This window comes from Rattus norvegicus, chromosome 2 (genome assembly GCF_021556685.1).
Source record: "Rattus norvegicus strain SHRSP/BbbUtx chromosome 2, alternate assembly SHRSP_T2T, whole genome shotgun sequence".
NCBI lineage: Eukaryota > Metazoa > Chordata > Mammalia > Rodentia > Muridae > Rattus > Rattus norvegicus.
Window position 1 is genome coordinate 93248345 of NC_141535.1, and position 21149 is coordinate 93269493.

At 46.4% G+C, this 21149-nt stretch overlaps 1 protein-coding gene and 1 long non-coding RNA gene across 3 annotated transcripts in view; one reads left to right on the top strand and one right to left on the bottom strand.

Moving 5' to 3' along the window:
* Pag1 (phosphoprotein membrane anchor with glycosphingolipid microdomains 1) overlaps positions 1–9443 on the top strand; it is a 141805-nt gene extending 132362 nt beyond the window's left edge. For both annotated transcript variants that reach the window (NM_001439413.1, NM_022253.2), the window contains 2 exons: positions 2–61; positions 2005–9443. In NM_001439413.1, coding sequence (NP_001426342.1) covers positions 2–61; positions 2005–2352 — 408 coding nt within the window. In that variant the 3' untranslated portion in view covers positions 2353–9443. The remainder of the gene's footprint in view (position 1; positions 62–2004) is intronic.
* A 3454-nt stretch (positions 9444–12897) lies between these two features.
* On the bottom strand, positions 12898–15006 carry LOC134485605 (uncharacterized). The gene is made up of 3 exons (XR_015674326.1): positions 14904–15006; positions 14219–14569; positions 12898–13893 (listed from the first exon to the last, which is right to left on the bottom strand). It is a non-coding gene; the product is annotated as an uncharacterized LOC134485605 (long non-coding RNA).
* Positions 15007–21149: the final 6143 nt, after the last annotated feature.

Genomic DNA, 21149 nt, shown 5'->3' on the forward strand with positions numbered 1-21149 from the left:
GAGATTTAGTTCCTTGTCATACAAGTCTCGAGAAGAAGACCCAACTCTTACAGAAGAGGAGGTAAATTTCAATTCTTTTCAAATAACCTATAACATCTGTACAAAATGTAGACATCTAGACCTGAAGAGATGGTTTAGCAGTTAAGGGTGTGTGCTGCGCTTGCACAGGAGTTCAGAACCAGAACCTACCTGAGCTGTGGCAGCTGCCTCACCAGCTCCAGAGGGATCCAGGGCCTCTGCATCCTCAGGCATCTGCACTCACAAACACAAGCAACTTTCAAAAGAAAAGTTAAAAATAAAAGGAAGCTAAGTCTGTAGTCCCAGTTAACACAAATTCCCTCTGGTGGCAAACAAGTACAGTCCTGTCACATGGGAGGTAAGAGGCAGGAGGATCAAGAGTTCAAGGCCAGCCCTGGCTATATTAGGCTAGCCTGGGCTACATAAGACTTAAAACTCTGTTACTGAGGGATGTCAGAGGCCATGGAATACTGATGTAAGAAATCCTGTTTTCTTATATAATCCACTGTCACCTGCCTAGGGGTGGTGCCATCCACAGTGGGCTGGGCTCTCCCACACCAATCGTTTATTTTAAAAAATGGCCTACAGGCTTGTCTACAGTTGGTTGTACAAAGGCCCCTTTTCAATTGAGGTTCTTTCTCTCCTGTCAGATGATTCCACTTATATCAAGTTGAAACAAAACAATCTAGCCCACACAGTCTCCGTTATTCTCAGTGCCCGCTTGGGAGGCTGGAGAATGTTTAGTTCAATGAAGCCCAGAATGCACAAGACCCTGCCCACCACTCCTCCCCCCACAAAAAGTAGTGCTTCTCCCCAAGAATAAATGTCCTGTGGTAGTTTCCTTTGTTTGAAAGATGTGACAAGCCCTCAGGCCTGTGCTCAGATGTCAAGGTTGAGATGGTTGCCCATGTTGAGAAGATATATGATAGGCAGTAAAACACAAAGATGGCAGGCCGTGTGGGTAAGCAGAGTGAAGGACACTAGGCTGGAGCAAGGGCTGGCCCACACGAAGAGGAGGAAGAACAGGGTAAGAAAAAGGAGAAAGAGTTCAGTCAACAGCTGGGCAGCCGCCATAGAAGGAAATCAGCGCTAGGCTGGAAAATTCTGAAAGTCAGGATGAGTGGGAGACGGGAAATGTTTCCCTGAGGAAGGCTGGGTGCTGGTCTCCTCAGGAAAGATGAACTGAACCGGCTGAGACTCACATCACTCGAGGTAACCAGCGAGAACAGATGGGGAATTTCCAAGAACCAGGGTAAAAATTCAGGAGATTTTTAGTGATGCCTTCTAAGTGTAGAAGCCACAGCGTGCTAGGTTCCGACAGAGCACCAGACATCTTCCCTGCGCCTGTTGCACACAGCTGGAATGGAAGGCCCAGCGTGGGCCCATGTGCCTGTGGAGACCCCCACACAAGCAGGAATGCTGCCTTGAACAGAGAACTCTTGAGTGCAGTGCAGGAAAATGAAGGATGTTGGAGTTCAAGACATACTTTCCTCAGAGCATCCATTCCCCTGGTGCTCCTTTTCCCAGGGCTAGGGCTTCCCTCTACCCATTTCCCTAACTACACAGGGCAGAACCTGGGGGTCAGCTGGGACGCCTCTGTCACTCCACTCTCACAGGGATAGCCAATGGCTGAGGCTCTTCAGAGGCCTCCTAACCTCCATGCTCTCGCTTGTATCTCTGGAGCACCCTCGTTGGCTCACACACTGCTTCCTACTGAGTCCTCTGTGATTCCTTGAACTCCCACTAGTCAATGTTCTATAGCCACAAGCGCTCCGTCTGGTCCCACCAGAACTCCACAAAACTTGGTTTCTAGAGAGTTAATCAAATACGACTCATCTACAGAAAGGAAGCTAGTTTAATTATTCTCTAGTAACATATAACTCTTACAGGGGGTGGGGCATGTCCCTGGGTATATAGCTTGTCACCAAGAAGGGGAGGAGGGAGTCACAGTGGCAGGTGGCTTGTTCATGTCTCTCTGTTCCCTAGATCTCAGCAATGTATTCTTCAGTGAATAAGCCTGGACAATCGGCACACAAACCTGGGCCGGAATCTACCTGCCAGTGCCCGCAGGGTCCCCCTCAGAGGTCATCATCTTCCTGTAACGACCTCTATGCCACTGTGAAAGACTTCGAGAAAACTCCCAACAGCATCAGCATGCTGCCACCAGCAAGGAGGCCCGGTGAGGAACCAGAGCCTGACTATGAAGCCATACAGACTCTAAACAGAGAGGACGACAAGGTCCCTCTGGGGACCAATGGCCACCTTGTCCCCAAGGAGAATGACTATGAGAGCATTGGGGACTTGCAGCAAGGCAGGGATGTCACCAGGCTCTAGCAACGGAAAGAGGCTGTGATGGACAGCTCTCATGCTACTCTGGTTAACTGAAGTCAAGTGCGGGCTCACAACTGTTTCCCGCTTTCTGAAACAGTAAGGTACGGACCTGCCTTCCAGGGCAGGCAACCTCCGTGCTCCCAAGAAACCCTTGGTACCCCGACCTGCACACTCCACAGAAGAAGCCTGGCTGTGGCTGCAGGAGGTGGAGGTGGAGCCCCGCCCACCCATGCTGAAATCCCAGCTGCCTGGAATTCTGTGGCTGTGGAGGACCCCTGTTTTCTTCCTCTCCTTCCCTCCGCTACTTGTGCTAAAACACTGGAAACCTCCCATGTGTGCTTCATCCCAAGGACGGTCTCCCACTGGCCTGCACTGGCCTTCAGCTAAATGTCAGCTTGCAGAGAAACTGCTTCCCACTAACCCGCCCTCCTCCCAGACCTGCCCTGTTGGCCCCTGGGCGTCTGGATGCTCAGGCTGTGAGGTGTGGGGTGGGCTGTCCCTGGGGTCTCGGGGTCTTTGCTCCTCATTTGGACTCTGCGTCTGCAGTCTTCACACGGTACATGAGGTCAGTTTAGATGCATTTTAACGTTTTATGTTTAGAACCTTCCCCAACAGTGTTTGGATTTTCCGTAAGTACTGTGGTACTTCTGCTGTTATTTAAAGCCAGCGCTCTCTCCCTTCCAAACAGAGCCTTAATGTTTATGTGTGGATGGCAGCCATGGTGTCTATCCCCAAAGGGCTGCAGACATAAATTTGTGTTTCCAGTGATCTTTGCTGCCCACACGTGTGACTTTCCTGTAATCTGATGGTAATCTGAGTAAAATGTAAACATTTATTTTATTATATAAATTTATAAGATGTTTTATGTTTAATGCCTAATTTCTAGAAGTGCCAGAAGATATATATATATATTAACTATTTGGATTTTATGTACAATGATTTATACTCTCATTTTTTGAAAAGATACCACAAAGCACATAAGCTAGATAATTATGAGCAGTTTTTATTCTTTTCTCTAACAAGTAATTTAACATTGAAGATTTGTTAAGACTCAGCTTCTCAGACAGCACTGGTGGCAAAATGCGGTGGACATAAATAGCTATGTCACTGCTGAAGTACTCAGTGTTAAAAATAGAACAGACTCTGACTTGGGAATTTCTAACTTCCTGAAAGTATCGGACTTTCACTGAAGTCTAGCGACACCCTAAGCACGCCAGCAGCGGTGTGCACTGTGCAGTATCTGCTGATGCAAATTGCCCGGATTTTCATCGCCTCACAACAATCAGTGGCTAAAGCAGCTCAGATACAAAGTTCAATCATCTCTCTGGATCTTCCGAGGCCGGCATTGGAAATCGTGTTCACTTTTCATTTTAAAAGGAGCCTAGCTGACGTGCAGGCTACAGATGAAGGGAGAGGACACCATGTCCTACTGCTGTGTGACATCTTATTCTAGTGACTTATTAATCATGCTGGCTTCCCTCCCTGTGACAAGGAGCATGCCTGGGAGGGTGAAGTGACCAGCTGTGGCCTGTGTTTCCATCCTGGTTGTGGATCACACCCGTGGAGCTGCAAACTCTCTTAGATGTTGTTGACATCAGCCTAGTCATCCATGAAGATGTCACATGGGTAGGCCTAGCCTCTGCTGGTCACGCACTAACGGGGCTACCCTGGGAGCCCAGGAGCAGTAAAGAGCAAGACTTGTTGTAACCACTGATTTCCACTGCTGTGAATTAGTGCGTTTGGCCCAAACATCTCTCAGGCTACGAGGGTCCCTTCATCACGTGGTACTACCCATGTCACGGGGCCATGTGCTTGTACCATGCAAATTCTTACAGGCACCTTACAGCTCAGGAGCTCGGTTATGTTTTAGTCCCTGCAGGGAAGCCGGTGTGATCTCTAAAGTATAAAACTCTTTAGAGATAGGTTCATTATAAATAATCATGTCTTGAAATCCTGTTGTCCGAATGTCCCCAGAGTTTCCAAACATGAAATGCAACATAGTCATGAAATGCATCTGGCAGTGTTCTGTACAAGGAACCAGAAGGCCCTCCCTCCAACACCAATTCTGAAAGGACAAGCACTAGCTGGTTGGGACTGGAAGATGTGAGGGACACAGCTCTGCTCAGCTGAGCCTCAGCACGGGGCTACCCTGGATCTCCTGCTGTGCCATCGTCTTTGACTTGATTGTTCAGGCTTTTGGTTTGCTGTGAGCTTGTATTCTTTTACTTGGCTCGAAATCCATATTCCGTGTTCCTGTCTCTGAGCTGGATGGAGCCTGTAGTTTAGTTTAAAGTCTAAATGTTACAGAGTTTAAATGTGCAAAAAATCATCATCAAAAGGAGGCTGGACTTACACCTAAACGTCACCACTGCGTCTACTGCAGGCTGGACTTACACACAAACATCAGCCCTGTGTCTACTGCAGGGTGGACTTACACCTAAACATCACCACTGTGTCCACTGCAGGCTGGACTTACACCTAAACATCACCACTGTGTCCACTGCAGGCTGGACTTACACACAAACATCACCACTGCATCTACAGCATGCATTCAATTATCCTGCTTACATAAACTTATCCACAAAGATAGAAATAAATTATAAGATTATTTTCCTATCTAGATTAAAAGTAGCTATTTCTTTTTGTTTAAATACTTCTAAAAGCTTGAAAGCACTTTACACTGCTTCACATACTCCCCAAAAGGGAAATCAGGAAAAAACCATAGACTATCTTATGTGGAACCTTTCCGAAATTCTAAAAGAAAGTTGTTTTTATAACTATGTTGGCTGCATATTTTTGACTTGTCCTTATCTAAATCACTCACTAAGTCTGCAAAACTTCTAAATAATACTGATATTCTTTGTGAGAAAACAAAAAGTGTCCTACAGTAAATTCAACAGAATGGAATTCTCCCACAGTAAGTTCTAACTGAATGGAAAATAGCAGTAGGCACCCAACACAGAGAACTAACAGTTCACCCAGACGCCTGGTGCTTCTCTTCCTTGATTCTCCCCTGTAGAGTTAGAGCAAGCCGGGCCCTCACCAGGGATGAGCTGTGTGTACGCACATGTGTGTATGGGTGTGCATATGTGCGTGTGAAGTGTTGCTGGCCCTGGCACTAACTAGACTGTGTTCTATTGCATATTTGGAAAGTTTATCCTACTAGCATGATGAACTCGTGTCATAAGAGCAGAAGTAAAAGGAACCATTCTCCAGTTGTTTTATTTGGTAATTATGAGACGCCTTCTTGAGCTGGCTTCATTTAGTTTTCCTAATGAATACATTCAGACTTCAAATTGTGTTCATAATTCTCCCATTGAAAGACAGTGCTGTCTGGAGGCGGCTTTGTCACACTGTGACTCAATGCGCATTCAGCCGAGAGGATTGTAAACAGGTGTTCACTCGGTGTGTGAAAGGAAGAGATTCGCCCTAAAGCAACAGAAGAGAAACCTTGAGCCGGCTGGCAGGCAGGCTGGGAGGCAAGGGGGCCTCCCAGGTATGGGGGGGCAGATACCACATGGGAGAACCATTCCTTGCTAAACCCGAGCATTCCCAGCAGGCCCAGCAGGTGATAAAGGAACAAGGATTACAAGGCCTGTCCTGTGCCGATGCAGTGGCTGATGCCAGGCTGAAGCAGGGTTTTGGAAATGGGAATATTGAGGTCGGTGCTCCCTGTGATGACAGAAGGGAGTCCCCGTGATCTGGGCGCCATTCCTCTGACAGTGTTGGTTTCCGGTACCCAGGCAGCTTAGGAGAGAGATGGCTGTGGGAATCACAGTCTGCATGGAGAGCTATGTCCTGGAAGCTCTAAGAGGTGTATGACACTGTGCCAAGGGGACACTGAAAGTGTGCTGTTTGCTGTTAGTGACTGGCCGATGTGAAAATAGGAGTGTGTGCCCACGGCGAGGAATGCGGATCCATTTATAGAGGCATTTGCGTCATCTTTCCTTGCTGTGGGCACACTTATGCCACAAGTGCTTCTCTTACAGTACAGAACGCAGAGAAAAATAGAATTTTTATCTAAAATTTGGAGATAAAATGTTAAAAATTGGAAGAAAAAGGACATCTGCATGTTTTTTTTTTTTTTTTTTTTTGGTTCTTTTTTCCGGAGCTGGGGACCGAACCCAGGGCCTTGCGCTTTCTAGGCAAGCGCTCTGCCACTGAGCCAAATCCCCAACCCCTGCATGGTTTTTTTAAATCCTATGTCTTGCTCAATTTTTGGGTCTTTTATTATTTTTACATCTTACCTCTAAATATTTATGTTTTGTTGTTCTTCAGGTTCTTTCACTTAACTGAGAGATGTTTATTCAGATTTTCACTCTCAGATAAAATTGGCAGCATAATTTTCTTTAAAAGGCAGTATTAAAGATCATTCCTTTAATATTCATTTATCCCAGTACAGACTTTCCCCTTGGATTGGCATTGCTATTCTGTAGGGCTGGCTTGGTTTGGTTTAAGATATAGGAACTCGGCATGGCAGCCCATGCCTGTTATCATGTGACAGGGAGAGTAGGAAAGAAGGAAGGTCTTACATTCAAGACCAACCTGGGCTACAAGGCCAGGCCCTCTTCTGAGTAAAATGTTCTGGGTATCTGTGTTATAAAGGTTGATGACTGTCCCTCGTCAGACTGGCACAGGGAAATCCTGTCACGTTGCCCACCTATTCAATAACCCTGTTGCATTGGCATGCCTTGTGACTTGTGGGGATTTCAAGTACAGCCAGATAAATACACTTACAAGTGCAGTGTAGTTCTCATTGCAGCGCTTCCCTTCTAAGAATGGTTGACTGTAACAAGCCTCTTAGGTTCCCAACCAGTTTGAAGGTACTCCTCTCATCCTCTCATTCAAGTAAGGTACAAAGTAACTCAAGACACAGCAGTTACTAATTATCTCTGCAGATATGTGTAACTGTCTGAGCATCTCATTCATGAAGGAGTAAGGAGCTTTTTGTTAAATGTGAAAATGCTTAAACCTTTGTTTTATATGTTCATAAATATCCACACTAGCCTCAGAATTTTATGGTTCTTCCCCTGACTCTGATGCCCTTAAGGAGGCTGAAGAACTGGGATATAAAGTCAGTTTTTCCGAGTCTGATGCTCTTAAGGAGGCAGAAGGACTAGGATGTGAAGTCAGTGTCTCCTTCCCCTCATAGATGGCCTACCGTTCCTTTGTCCATTTGCCACGGACATGTCCGCACTGATGAATGTCTCCCCAACTATCACCTCTGTGCCATATCTACAGGATGCCCTGATTCTCTTCCACTACCGACCACCAGCCCCTGTGGAACCACTGACTTTGAGCTGCAGTGGCCATCTCCCATCCCCTGCTTCTCAGGCTCCAAGAGAAGGTCGCACACTGACCTCCAAGCCAAGGCTGGTGACTTTGACCATTCCTAACGTATTTCTATGTGTTTTCCATGTAAACTCAGTCAATGAACCTGGCACAAAGTTCAGCCTCTCTGTAATGTGTGACTGTGGCTGGTGCTCTCACTCTCTCTCATACTCTTTCTCTCTCGCTTTCTCTCTTGCTCTCTCTCTCTCTCTCACTCTCTCTCTCTCTCTGAAGTTGATTCCTCCATGTTACTTCACAGAGACCTGCCAACTAACCAGGGATGTGAAAGCATTCACAGTATTTGTCTAGTAGAGATGCTGTATAAAAAATGCCAAAAATGAAAAAGAGAAAGAAAGAAAAAGTTAAAGAAAGATGGAGGATGGATGGATGGATGGATGGATGGATGTCTAGAGAGTTGAGTCTGGAACTCCAATGGTTCCATGTATTTTTAGTACTTTTTTTAAGTATCAAATACACAATTGACTCTAAAGGAGTTCAAAAAGCAAAATTTGAACTATGTGTTGTGATTAGCTCCTGACTCTCTCTCCAAAATACACTGTCCCCACTTCCTAAGCTTGTTGTTCTCAACCTTCCCAATGCTGTGACCCTTTAGTACAGTTGTGGTGACCCCCAACCATTAAGTGTTTTGTTGCTCCTTCATAACTGTAATTTTGATGCTGTTATGAATCATAATGTAAATGTCTGACCTGCAGGATGGCTGGTGAAGAGCTCCAGAGGGGTCTTGACCCACAGGCTGAGAACCACTGTCTTAACATGTAAACCGTAAATGTGTAAAGGAGGACTCTTAACTCAAAGGTTAAACTTTTTATTTAGATATTTTCTTTGTAACTCAAGAATAAGCCGAGTTTGTGGAAAATTTAGCATGGCCACTAAAGCTGTAATCTGAAAGCCAGGAGAAGAGCCTTTTCAGGATATTTTCTCCAAGGACTTTAAACTGTCTCCACTAGGAAGATCAACTCCTTGAGTAAAAGAAAAGACTCCCATACCTTTCCAGCAAAGCATAAATCTGTCTGCCCTTGTCTGTTCTTGCCTACAGTGTTTCAACAGTTTGTACTGGTGAAGGGGGGAAAAGCACATTTTAAATTTTCTTGGAAACGTGAATTAATGTGTTAAATTAAATTGTCCAGTTTTGTCTAACGAGAATGATTCATTTTGGAGGCGAGCACAGGGCTATATGGTCCCTGTTCCACCATCAACTTTACTGTGTGACCTCAAGCAAATGATTGAACTTCTCTGTGCCTCAGTTTCTCCATATTACAAGATGGGGATAAAGATTACCAACCACTGCCTACCTCATAGGGATGTTTTGGGAACAAGTAAGATAATGTAAGGACACAGGCTTTGATCTCCTTAAACGGTGCTATATAAATTGTGTTGCATTGTTAATGATCCAGTGCATTGTATTTAGGATTAGATGATAGCAATACTTTTTGTCATGTTTCAGTCGGGGCATATTTCTACTCTTCTACGGCCAGATCACGGTTTTTCATTTGGTAATGGTACTTAAGGAACTGACACGGGTGTTTGTTTTCTGTCTCTGATGCTAATGTGTCAACTCTGAATAGTCATAAAAGGGTGGAGTTTAACTTGTGATGGCTTCTAGTTCACATGGAATGAACCTTCCTCAAGCTGTATATTAAAAGTATAATTACTTGTAAATAGCAGGTACATTGTAATTAAAGGCACTTATTAACTTGTCTTTGTTCTTTTTAAATTGTAATAAAGGTCAGTTTTATATAAAAGTGTGTTAAAATTTGTTTGCTATTTGGAACGGCCAGAAATGGCTAATTTCTATGTTGCCACATAGGATGCACAAGAATGTCTGTCCTCATCTGCCCCAGAGCAAGAATATGCCTGAGGATCAGACCAAAGAGGGTTAAGGTTAGAGCCAAATTTCCATAGGAAAAGCATCCAGCTCCAGGTGACTTGTCTGTGATGTTGGGGTTGGGGGGTACCACCCACTGAGAAGTTTGTCTTGGGGATTAAATGAGTGATTGGGCATAGCACCTGTGCTTTGCGATTGCTAATAGACTCACTGGGAGCCTGAGCAGACATTACCCTCCTTTCCCCCTGCAAGCCTATAAATACCTGCTCCAGGCCAAGAGGAAAGTCAGCTTGTCTGAGGGGGAGGCTCACAGGCTAGGGCTTCACTCCCACGTGTAGCCTTGAATGCTTGACTACCCTTCCTGAGTAAGACTGGCCCAAGGGCCAAAAGGTGAATTGGTGAGGGTCATTCTGTAGGCCCATAGTCATTCTACCTGTGTAAACTCAGAGCTATGGAACTGTTGGAATCCTTAACGCAGAACACACCTAACCACCCGGGGAACTGGAGTCTCAAAGCTCAGCAATTTGGTCTGTGTCTTGTCTCCTAGGGAACAGAGCAGCCTGCAGGTCCGTCCACTTGAAGTCCCCTGCCAATCCCACACAGAGTAGACTTTTACCAAGGGAAAAGAGATGTCTGGCGCCTAATTAAAGTCAGTGGAACACATTCCACTTCTACTGTCATTTTAAAAAAATCTCATTCTTTGATGTCCTAATATCAGCTCTGATACTGTGTGGGGATGCAGACCTCAGTGCGCATGCGCTCTTCTTTGTGATTCCTGGAGGGCTACGAGGCCACACTTCAAATTGTGTGGCGCCAAATGTAGACCAGGCATCACGGATGCTCTCTCACAGCGGTCCCATTTGCCCTTCAGGAAGCACTTTGGGTTGAAGTAACCGCTATAACAACTGCACGCGTGCTGTACTCAGCTGCTGCTAAGTAACTGTTGATCCGACTCACATCCTCCCACTTTCCAGTCCCTCTGGCTCAGTGAGCCTCTCTTGGACTGCTGTCTGTCAATCCTCAGGATTCTGTACTTGGGATGTTCCCCTCCCAAGGCTGCTTGGTGGCCATGAATCTGAAGAAATGGCAGGGACCAAGGCAGACCAATACCCTCCAAGTCAGACCAGCCCAAAAAGTGCCAGCAAAGTAGGGATGGCCGAGCAGCTGACATGGAAATAAACAGTCTCGCCACCTGACTGAGCAGGCGAACCGATGAGTGATCCAAACAGATAGCTTTTCCGTGCTCCGTCGAAAAGGGAAGAAAGAAATAATCCTTGTAATATCAAAGTGGGGGTGGGGGGCAAAAGAAACCACAGGAAAGACATGTTACTGATTTATCTATACTGTGTGCCACGTGGTACAAGTGCCAACTGAAGACTAGTGAGCCAGTGGAGCTCATAGTTCTCACAGCCTTTGAGCCTGCTTTTCAGTGTTTGGCATGCACGGTTCAATTCCCAGGGTATCAGTATCTCATCCCATAGTAGGTAACAGTCTCAGAAGACCTCTGCAAGTAGGTTAGAGCTAATGTGAGAGCACACAGGGAAACCAGCAAGAGAGCAAGCCAAGTGTGGAGCAGTGTCAAAGCCAGGGCTCCAAGCTAGGACTTCCAGTGACTCCAACAGCAGTCAGTGCTGGGCTTTCCTGTTAGGTCCTCTGATGTCTCCCTCTGTGGTCCAGCCCCATCCTATGAGTCTCTACAGTGTCTCAGACAGCCTTCCACAGTGTCACCAGAATTATCTTCCTGCTGATGTCAGGAGAAAGAGGACAGATTACTCAATAAGGTCAATGTGAAGACCCTACTGTTTTCCAGATGTAGTTCCAGGCACCGAGGCTGCAGTTCCACCAGAGGTGGCCTGCCTGTACCAACATATAGCACACATTAAGCAAAGGGAATGGACTCTGATACCTAAGGAAGAGTGGTAGAACACAGTCCACCCACAGTCATGGTTTAAAGAAAAATACCAAAAACGTACCTTTCTGCATTGGCAAATAAAATCTTTATAAAACTGAAGACAGTTCTGTTCAATGGTGCCCATGTTCCTAATTAACTGATACCATTGAATGATCGTGAGTAAATAAAGGATGATTTGTCCAAGTTCAGATCCTAAGTGAGCTACATAAAGTGGCGGAATGAGGGAGAGAGTGCTGGCTTTCCTGGGGCAGGAAGACAGGGCTTTTCCTGTTGGATGGTTAAGGAGGGGCATCCTCAGATTACATGAGACAGCTCTGTAAAACAGAAAAATACTGAAAGAAAATAAGATAGAAATACAAAGGAATCAAGGAGGAAGAGACTGGTATGTTTGGGATCTCAAATGAACTAGATGATAGCATGTAAAAGAAAATTCTAGAAGGTAGGCAGGGAGCAGAGCCATGGTGAGTAGAGGCTGGAGTCGCCTTTTAACTCTGGAAACAGAAGTACTGTGGGAAGATTTACATCAGGTCTGCAGCGATTGTCTTTCAATGTACAGTACAATACATAATTGGATTCACAACTGATACTATAAATAAAAACAGGTTTTAGAGATGACTGCAGGGACTGGGGAAATAACACAGTCAGCAAAGTGCTTGCCTCCCAAGCTCTAGGACCTCAGTCTGATTCCTGAACACAGAATTCTTGAAGGGGGGAAAAAGTTAGTTAAGGCAGCACACACTTTCATTTCAACACCCATGAAGAGGAGACAGGCTCTCAGGATCCCAGTGTACCTTACTTACCTGGAAGACTTCCAGGTGAGCAGGAAATCTTATCTCCAAAAAGGGGTGACTATGCATGTGGAACAATAACTGAGATTAACATGCCTTAGCTACTGCAGTGGTTTGAACAAGAATGGCCACTATAGGCTCATGTATTTGAAGGCTTGCTCATCAGGATGTGGCACTGCTTGAGAAGGAATAGGAGGAGTGGCCTGGTTGGAGCATGTATGTTGCTAGGGGTGGGCTTTGAGGTTTCAAAAGGTCAAGTCAAGCCCAGTGTCTCTCACTTTTCCTGCTGCCTGTGGATCCTGCTGTGAGATTACAAACAAGAACCACCATGCCTGGCTTGTTTGATCTTTGGGATCCTCTCTCTCTCTCTCTCTCTCGCTCTCTCGCTCTCTCGCTCTCTCGCTCTCTCGCTCTCTCGCTTTCTCTCACTCACTCGCTCTCTCTCATTTGAGATTCTGTGTGTATGCGTGTATAAGTATGTACACAGAACTGTACATGTGAGGCCAGAGATGAACAATGTTAAGACTATGAAAGACTATGCGGACCTTTGAAGTTGGACCAAGTGAATTTTACATTATAATATGGCTACACACCCATGGAGGCTAGTAGAGTGTGCTGCTTTGAACGAGAATGGTCCCCAAAGGCTCTGTCTGAATACTTGGTTGTGGGTTGGTTTAGTTTGAATTTTATTGCTGTGAAAAGACACCATGATCAAAGCAACTTATAAAGGAAACCATTCCACTGTGGCTGGCTTACAGTTCAGAGGCTCAGTCCAGTCTCAACATGGCAGCAAGCATGGCACCACGCAGGTAGACATGGTGCTGGCAAAGGAGCCAAGAGGTCCGCATCTTGATCCACAGACAGCAGAAGTGAACTGGCTTGACCTCAAACCCCTGAGTCACAAACCTCCTCTGTCAAAGCCACACCACTCCAAGTGATTGGCTTAATGTTGGCTGACAGCCAGTAGCTGAGGAAGGAAAGGGAAGGCGAGACTTCCAGGCAGGTATAGGGACCTTGAGGAGCAGAATCCTGGTGGGACGATCCACAGCATGACACGGGGAGAGTCAGACAGGTAACAAGGAGAGTGAGGGAGAGGTAACAAGGAGCAGATGTGGACTAGAATACATGGATACGTTAGATGAGCTAGCTGGGAGGGAGCTTAAGCTAAGACCTGAGCTATAATAAAAATAAGTCTTTGTGTCTTTATTTGGTGGCTGACGGATCCAAGAAAGTTCTGTAATACTACATGTTGTGGCTGGTACCTGTAATTCTCACACCTAAAGGGCTGATATTGGAGGATTGCAAGTTCAGGACCAGCCCTATGTAGTCCTCTCAGTGCCACCTGGCAAACCCGTCTCAACAAAGCTGTATTAAGGAAGCGTGTTCGTGTGCAGAAGCACCACATTTCTGAAGGCAATGGGATCCGGCTGTGTTCTCTGTCGTGCACACACAGCAGGAGCTTGTTCTCTGGTGACAGCAAATGAGAGGTGAGCAGAACAACAGTGGAGCATGTGCTAACGGCCTCCCAGGCTGACGGAATGTGCTGATCCTGAGTCAGATGCTTCCCTCTACGCCATGCCCTGAGTGCCAGTGGATGACACGGGCATTTGTGGCGGCGGGCGATGTGGGGAGATGGAAACTACTGAAGATGATGGAGTAGGCTTGATCTGGGAGTGGGAATAAGGAAAAAACGATGCAAATTCTAGACATAAATTGGTTTTAGAACAGGAGGGACCTGATGCCTGACACAATGCAGATGTTTGTTTTATTCTTGTTTTGGGGTTGTTTTGTTTGTTTGTTTAGATAGGATTCTCTGTGTAGATCTGTCTGTCCTGGAATTTGTTCTGTAGACCTGGCTGGCTTAAAACTAAGAGATCCACCTGCCTCTGCTTCCTGAGTGCTGGGATTAAAAGTGTGTGCCACCCCGTTAGGCTACAATGAAGAAAATTAAAGTGCTTGTCCAGTACACAAGGTTCAATTCCCAGTACTTACCTATGCCGTCCCTTAAAGACCGTTGTGGGTGTTTGTTACTGCTCATAGGGCACGTGCCTCCATGCAGAAGACCTTGCTTTCAGTTCCCAAAACCACATCAAGAGCCAAGCATGAAGAATGACGACATGTGCCTATAATTCCAGCACTCGGGAGGCAGCGTTGAGGCCAGCCTGAATGAACCTTGTCTCACATAGATAGATAGATAGATAGATAGATAGATAGATAGATAGATAGATAGATAGATAGATAGGCAGGCAGGCAGGCAGGCAGGCAGGCAGGCAGGCAGGCAGGCAGGCAGGCAGGCAGGCAGGCAGGCAGGCAGCAAAAGGCTGAGATGAGACAGGTAGGTGTCTGGGAAGAGGGTGATACCAATGAACTACTGATAGGAAAAAAGACTGGAAAAGAGTAACGATGGTTTCAGTTTCCACTGCTAATAATAGAACAGTTATGGATTTCCCTTTGATTCTAAAATTATTCAATCATAGTGCTTTAAATTCCTGGTGAAGGAAATCATGTGTTATCATGCGGTTCGGGAAGAGGTACAAACTAAAAATAAGTTGAAACTATCATTTCTGCTGGAATATGGTTATCCAGACCTGACACAAATCAAAGGGGTCTTTCCATGTGTGGCCTCACTGGTGGTGTTGGGGTCCAGGAGCCACCTCACAAACCACATGAAACTGACCTCAGGCAGACAGGAATTATTTAGCATACGCCTCAGGACTAATCAATCGGGGCTACAGTGAAGACTGGGGAGCTGAACTTCCACCTTGTGTCAGGATCCTGTAGAACTTCTAAACCAGAGATCTACAAACGCCCATGCCAACGTATTCCACCAATCAGGATTTAGGGGTGGGGATGTCATAGGAACATGTCTTTTTTTTTTTTTATCTCCTGTTCCCATTGGTTGGGATATTCAATTACATCAGGGAATTTGCCTCGTCATGATTTAACTTGCCAACCATGATGTCAGTCACTCACATACATGTCTCTTTCTGCCTAGTGGATGTCAGTTACCCAGGGAGTTCTTGGGAACTTAAACTTTATTCAACCCCTACTCAAAATGGAAGTCTTATTTCAAATAGTTTCTTATGTTGTTTGAGTGTCTCTCTTATACTAGGGCCCATCCCAAGAGAATCTGATAAAGACAAACACCATTAAAGCTCGTACACGGGTACAGGAAGTACTGCCTGGCAGTTGGTTTGGGTCCAAGCTTTTTATGGAGCTGAACTGTACAAAGCAGTTCTAACTGGTTTTCTGTTGTGATTGGTTCCAAGAGCACCAAAACACAGAATATCCTAGTAACAGCATATGAGAAAGTTTCCTTATGACATTAGTAACAGCACAAAATGGAAGGCTAGACAAGTAATAGTCATCTAGGCCTTAACATTTTACCTAGGCCTTAACAGCTGAGGTCCCCAAAGGCCTAACTCAGTTAATCTCACCTTAGCTCCCCACCCCCGGTTACTTCCGTAATAGTTTGAGCACAGCAGTGCTAGATGAAGGGTCCTATAGCTGTGCGAACGAAGACTAACTAAAGAAGATTAGCAGAGAACTAGTTAAAAGCTACAAAGAAGTCAGAATGTTCTGGAAGCAAACTATCCTGATCAGTCCAGTAATGCCCAACTTGCAGTTTAGGAAGTGAGGGTAACGACACATTTTCCCATTTTAAGATTTCACTCATCACAGGAAAGCTTCTGAAAAACACAAGCAGTCTGCTCTGAGAATGGTTGACGACCAGTAGTGTTTAGTGTGCTTTTCCTCCTTCCCTGTGTTTTTCATGTTTCACTATTTATCAAAACAATTGAGGCCAGTGACCTCAAATTGCCCTGAGTATTTTCCACTCGCTTTCTCTTTCTCATATATAGAAGGACAAAATGAACAGACCTTGGGAAATGTTAGATATTCATATCCTTCGGCAGAAGCAGGTTCCCACTGAGTCCTCAACTAAGAGCCTGTGTGCTTGGTCCACACTCTGTTTTCCCACATAGAGTCAATGCTATGCCCCCGCCCCCCGACACCTTGGTGTGAGTGCACACCTTAGTGGGTCACACCCCACACTCAGAACCATTCCACAGCACAAGTCACACACTAGAAATGGAAGCAAAACCAGCACCCTGCACAGTGTGTGTATTCATTGTTCAAAGTTGTTCTCTGTTGTCTGGGAAGTGCCAGGGACCTTTCAAGGAGACTGTCGGCCCTGTCCTTGTTAAGCCGCACTTCTCCTTTCTCTCTTGACAGCTAGAGCTTTCCTGCTTCTTGTAGACAGACCCAAGGCTCTAGGGAACAGAAGACACCCGGAATGAAGTTGTGAGTGATTGTGTATTGTTGTCATGGATGCAGCCAACAAGTACAAGGCCCTGAACTTAGGGGAAATTGACACAGCGTTTCCCCATACATAGGTCAGGCTTGAGACTGCCAAAGCCTTCCTCCTGACCACATTCTGTGTTTAACAACAACTGGTCAGTATGTACAAAAACCAGGACCTTCAGCCTCCTTCCCCAGGAAGTTTAGCACCTGAGGCTGCTTCCTACAGGCGCCTCGTGCTGACCAGCCAGCTCCTCCCTGAGCTCCGTGGTGTGGTGGGACCTTGGCTCCTTCAGAAGTGCTTACAGCACTGACGCCAGCTTCTCTGTATGTCAGTTCTTCCTTCCCTTCCAACCCCCAGTCAGGTTCCGAAGCCTCAGCACCTTTCTTTTCTCTCTTGAAACAGGGTCTCCTGTGTCTCAAGCGGGCCTCGAGCCCACTGATCACTTTCAACCTCTCCTGACATGCCTTACTGCTAAAATCAGAGGTGTGTGGCGCCATGCAGGGATCACCCCCAGGGCTTCGTGCGCCAAGCCTGCGCTCACACTACAGACTCGGGCTACATCTCCAGCCCCACACCCTCCGTTTACATTACCCTCAAAATCATTCACCCGAGACCTCTAACTGTCACTGAAACGGGAATGGAGCACAGGGCACTTCGGCTGAGCTGCAGACCTCCCCGGCGCCCTCACTTCCCACCGCCCTCCTCACCCTCACCAGTCTAGTCGGCTGCTAGGGACTCCATGGTTCACCGTTCTCCATTACAACATCCGCCTGCCCTGGGGTTCCCTCTTTGAGTCCACAAAGACAAACAAGCAGTGACTTTCAAGTTTCTCTTTGCTAATCTTCCACAATATGCCAACACAGTAGCCTCATAACTAAATCATTTAAACCACCCATAGAAACTAGTCTTTGCAAAAACAAAAATAGGGCTGGAGAGATGGCTCAGTGGTTAAGAGCACCCGACTGCTCTTCCAGAGGTCATGAGTTCAATTCCCAGCAACCACATGGTGGCTCACAACCATCTGTAAAGAGATCTGATGCCCTCTTCTGGTGTATCTGAAGACAGCTACAGTGTACTTAAATACAATAAATAAATAAATCTAAAAAAAATAAAAATTAAAAAAAAATAAACGAAAAAAAACATCAACACCAACTACAATGAAAACCAGGCAGCATTCATCACAAGGGCCTGGTAATCAGCGTCGGTTTTAGCATCAGTTTTAGCATCAGTTGCTAACATTCCTAGGCAAGTGGGTGGGAGAATGGCGTGATGAGTTCATAGGTACTTGTCCACCCCTCCTCCTGTGGCTTTAATCACAACCCAAGGTAGGATTCCACCAAAGTTCATTCTAGGGGACCAATTAACTCACAGGGCTTTCTTACGAAGCATAGGTGACGTACAGGAGCGTGGGTGCTACATACACAAAATGCAACCGACCACATGAAAGTCTTTTACCCAACAGAGATAGTTTCCTCACAGCTGTGTAGACGGAGCCCCCTCCCCAATCTTCCTCCTGAGGCCACATGGAACTAGGAAAAGGTTGAACGCAACGGGTGGTACACAGTGGCTCAAGGCTGTGAGGGTCTCTGACCCTCCCCAGGCCTTGGTAAGGGGATGTCAGTGTTGTCAACAGCCCAGCTAGTGATCTTTTGCAAGTAGGCACAGCCAGACTCCCTAGGGCACTCCAGCATCACTGCAAACCACGGCTGCTGTCCGTCTACACTCCTCTGCACTGGGCTTCCTCACATTCCCACCACAGCAACCGACAGCTGATCATGCCTCCAGCCTCCCATTAGCGAGAATTTCAGTGTGTGATGGGCTAGGGGCTGAAAACAGAGGCCTACAGCTGAAGATTGCAGGGACCTTGGCTTACAAGTCAACCTTCCCGAAATGCCAGTGGGCATATCTGGCTCTGAATAATGAGGTTAGACTCCCACTGCAGCAGTCCATCCTAGAGTATGACACTGTCAAGACGACAGCATGTCCATCATCTTGGCAGGATCTAGAATCACCCAGGAGACACGCTTCCGGAATACCTGTGCGGGGTTAGTTGGCTTCCAGAGGTGCCTGAGAGGAATTATGTGGATTGCATTAATAGAGAGGGAAGGCCTGCAAGAAAGGTAAGTGTGAGCCCAGCCACCAAAAAGGGCTACACTAGCTGAGCACAGATGTTCCTGTCCTCTGTCTCTGAGTGCAGAGAAAAAGCTTCCTTAAGCTGCCCAGTGTCTTCCTCACCAGGATGCTCTGAACCTAGAACAATGTTCCAAAATAAACCTTTCCTTCCCGTAGTCGATTCTTTCGGCGTGTTTTCTCACGGCCAGAGGAAAGAACCAAGACCTAGAGTGACCCCGATCCAGGACACATGTCAGGCTTCACAGAAAGGGCGTCCCAGCAAGAGAGAAGATTGGACTTCACCTCATTTGACAAAGGACTCAGAGGCAGAGAAAGGTAGAGTGACCCTTCCCCAGAGGGACACTACCCTAAGTCCTTCCTAGAAAGAGGAGAGGCCATTGGAGGGAGAGGATGGGTGTGACACAGGATGTCCCCATGCATTTGTGTCAGACACGGAAGAGCCCAAGCTTCTTCTCTATGTACCCTTTCTTAGAATGACTTCCGGTCCACTATGGGCTCCACTGTAAAAATGGCAAATACTAGCTCAAAGAATTAAATCAAGCCGTGCAAGCAGAAGCGTCTGACTTTTCTAAATGTTTAGGTCTCTTTGTTCTTTCCTCCAGACACTCTGCCTGTTACGTCGGGAGGGAAGAAAATGCCAGTATCACCATCATGTCTCCTTCAGTGTCCAGCCCTCCCTCCCTCTTGCCTGTGAACTGCCCAGCACATGTGTGTCTGCACGCACACACACAAGCAGGCACACATACACATCGTTAGTTTTGTTTCTGTTGCTGTAATAAAACACTGACCAAAAGCAACTGACTGAAGGGGGAAGGATTTGTGGCTTACTGGTTAGCATCCATCACCAGGGCAAGCCCCAGCAGCTCGCTGTGGCAGTATCCTGGAGCAGGAGCTGAGGCAGAGACCATGGAGGAACTTGGCAGACTGTTTTTCTGCCTGGGTTCATGTTAGGCTACCTTTCTTACATAGCTCACATAGGATAGAATAACATCACCCACAGTGGGCTGGACCTTCTTAAATCAATTAACCATTAAGAAAAAGCCTCACAGGCTGGAGAGATGGCTTGGCAGTTCAGCAGAGGGCATGGGTTCAATCACTAACACTCACAACTACGTATAGCTGGTAAGTCCAGCTCTAGGTGATCTCACACCATCTTCTGAACTGTACAAGTACCAGGCAGGCACGTGGTGCCTATACATACATACATACATACATACATACATACATACATACATACATACATATGCATATATATGCAAAACATTCATAAACATAAATAAGTAAATTTTTTAAAGAAAAGAAAATGCTTCACAGACATAGCAAAAAGCTACTCTAAGGTAACCCCTCAGTTGAGATTTCTTCTTGTCAGTATTGTGATGGTTTGCATATGCTTGGCCCAGGGAGTGGCACTCTTAGAAGGTGTGGCCTTGTTGGAGGAAGTGTGTCACTGTGGGAGTGGGCTTGGAGACCCTCCTCCTAGCTGCCTGAGGATGCCCCGTCTGTTCCTGGCTTGCTTGGGTGAAGATGTAGAGCTCAGCTCCTCCTGCACCATGCCTGCCTGGATGCTGTGATGCTGCCATGCTCCCGCCTTGATGATAATGGACTGACCCTCTGAACCTGTAAGCCAGCCCCGATTAAATGTCCTTTATAAAACTTACGTTGGTCATGGTGTCTGTTCACATCAGTAAGACCCTAACTAAGACAGGTATGTATAGATTTATGTCAATTGACAGCTGAAGCTGACTACACACACATGCACATGCAAATACACATATTATATTGACCTCCTTGGTATGGGTACAGCCACAGATCCCTCAGCAGCTTCTCTGTCACCTTCAAGCCTTGGGTAGGTTCCCACCGATCACCCGCCACATCGCCATATCACCAGCTCCCTTGGTGGTGCCTACAGGGCCAGGAAAAGGGTAAAAGCCAGATGTCACAATGGAAGCACTTTCCCTGCCTGGCTCTAATTAAATTTCTTTGTTTCACTTGAAAAGACATCTTTAGTTGTCTGATCCACACTGGGTTTTGGCTGACGTTCAAGGCTCTAATTCAGCTGGAGGAAGTGCTAACTCTAATGTAGACAGAGAGAGGTGAGACAATGAACCCATCCTCCCAGGGACTTTGGGCAGGAACAGGAAAGCAAGCGCTCATTAGACTTGTGAGCCTATCAGCCAGCATTTGGAGAGATGAGAGCTTCTCCCTTCTGTATCCTTGACCCAGTCAGAAATACTTGGAAAGTAAAGCAACAGCATACAATAGTGAGGTTCTTCATCCGCATCCTACAATTGCATCATCTGCTGGTGTGTGCACTGTGGAACGGTACAGGTGGCATGGAAGGACACACGTGAGGTGAACCTCTCTGAGCATCATTAGTAGGACCTCTCAGCCAGTCAAGGACAAAAAGAGGTCAGAGCCCACACTCAGAAAGACCGGGCACCTATAGGTGCTCAGATCTGTCTCTTAGGTGATGGGAGGGCATGACAC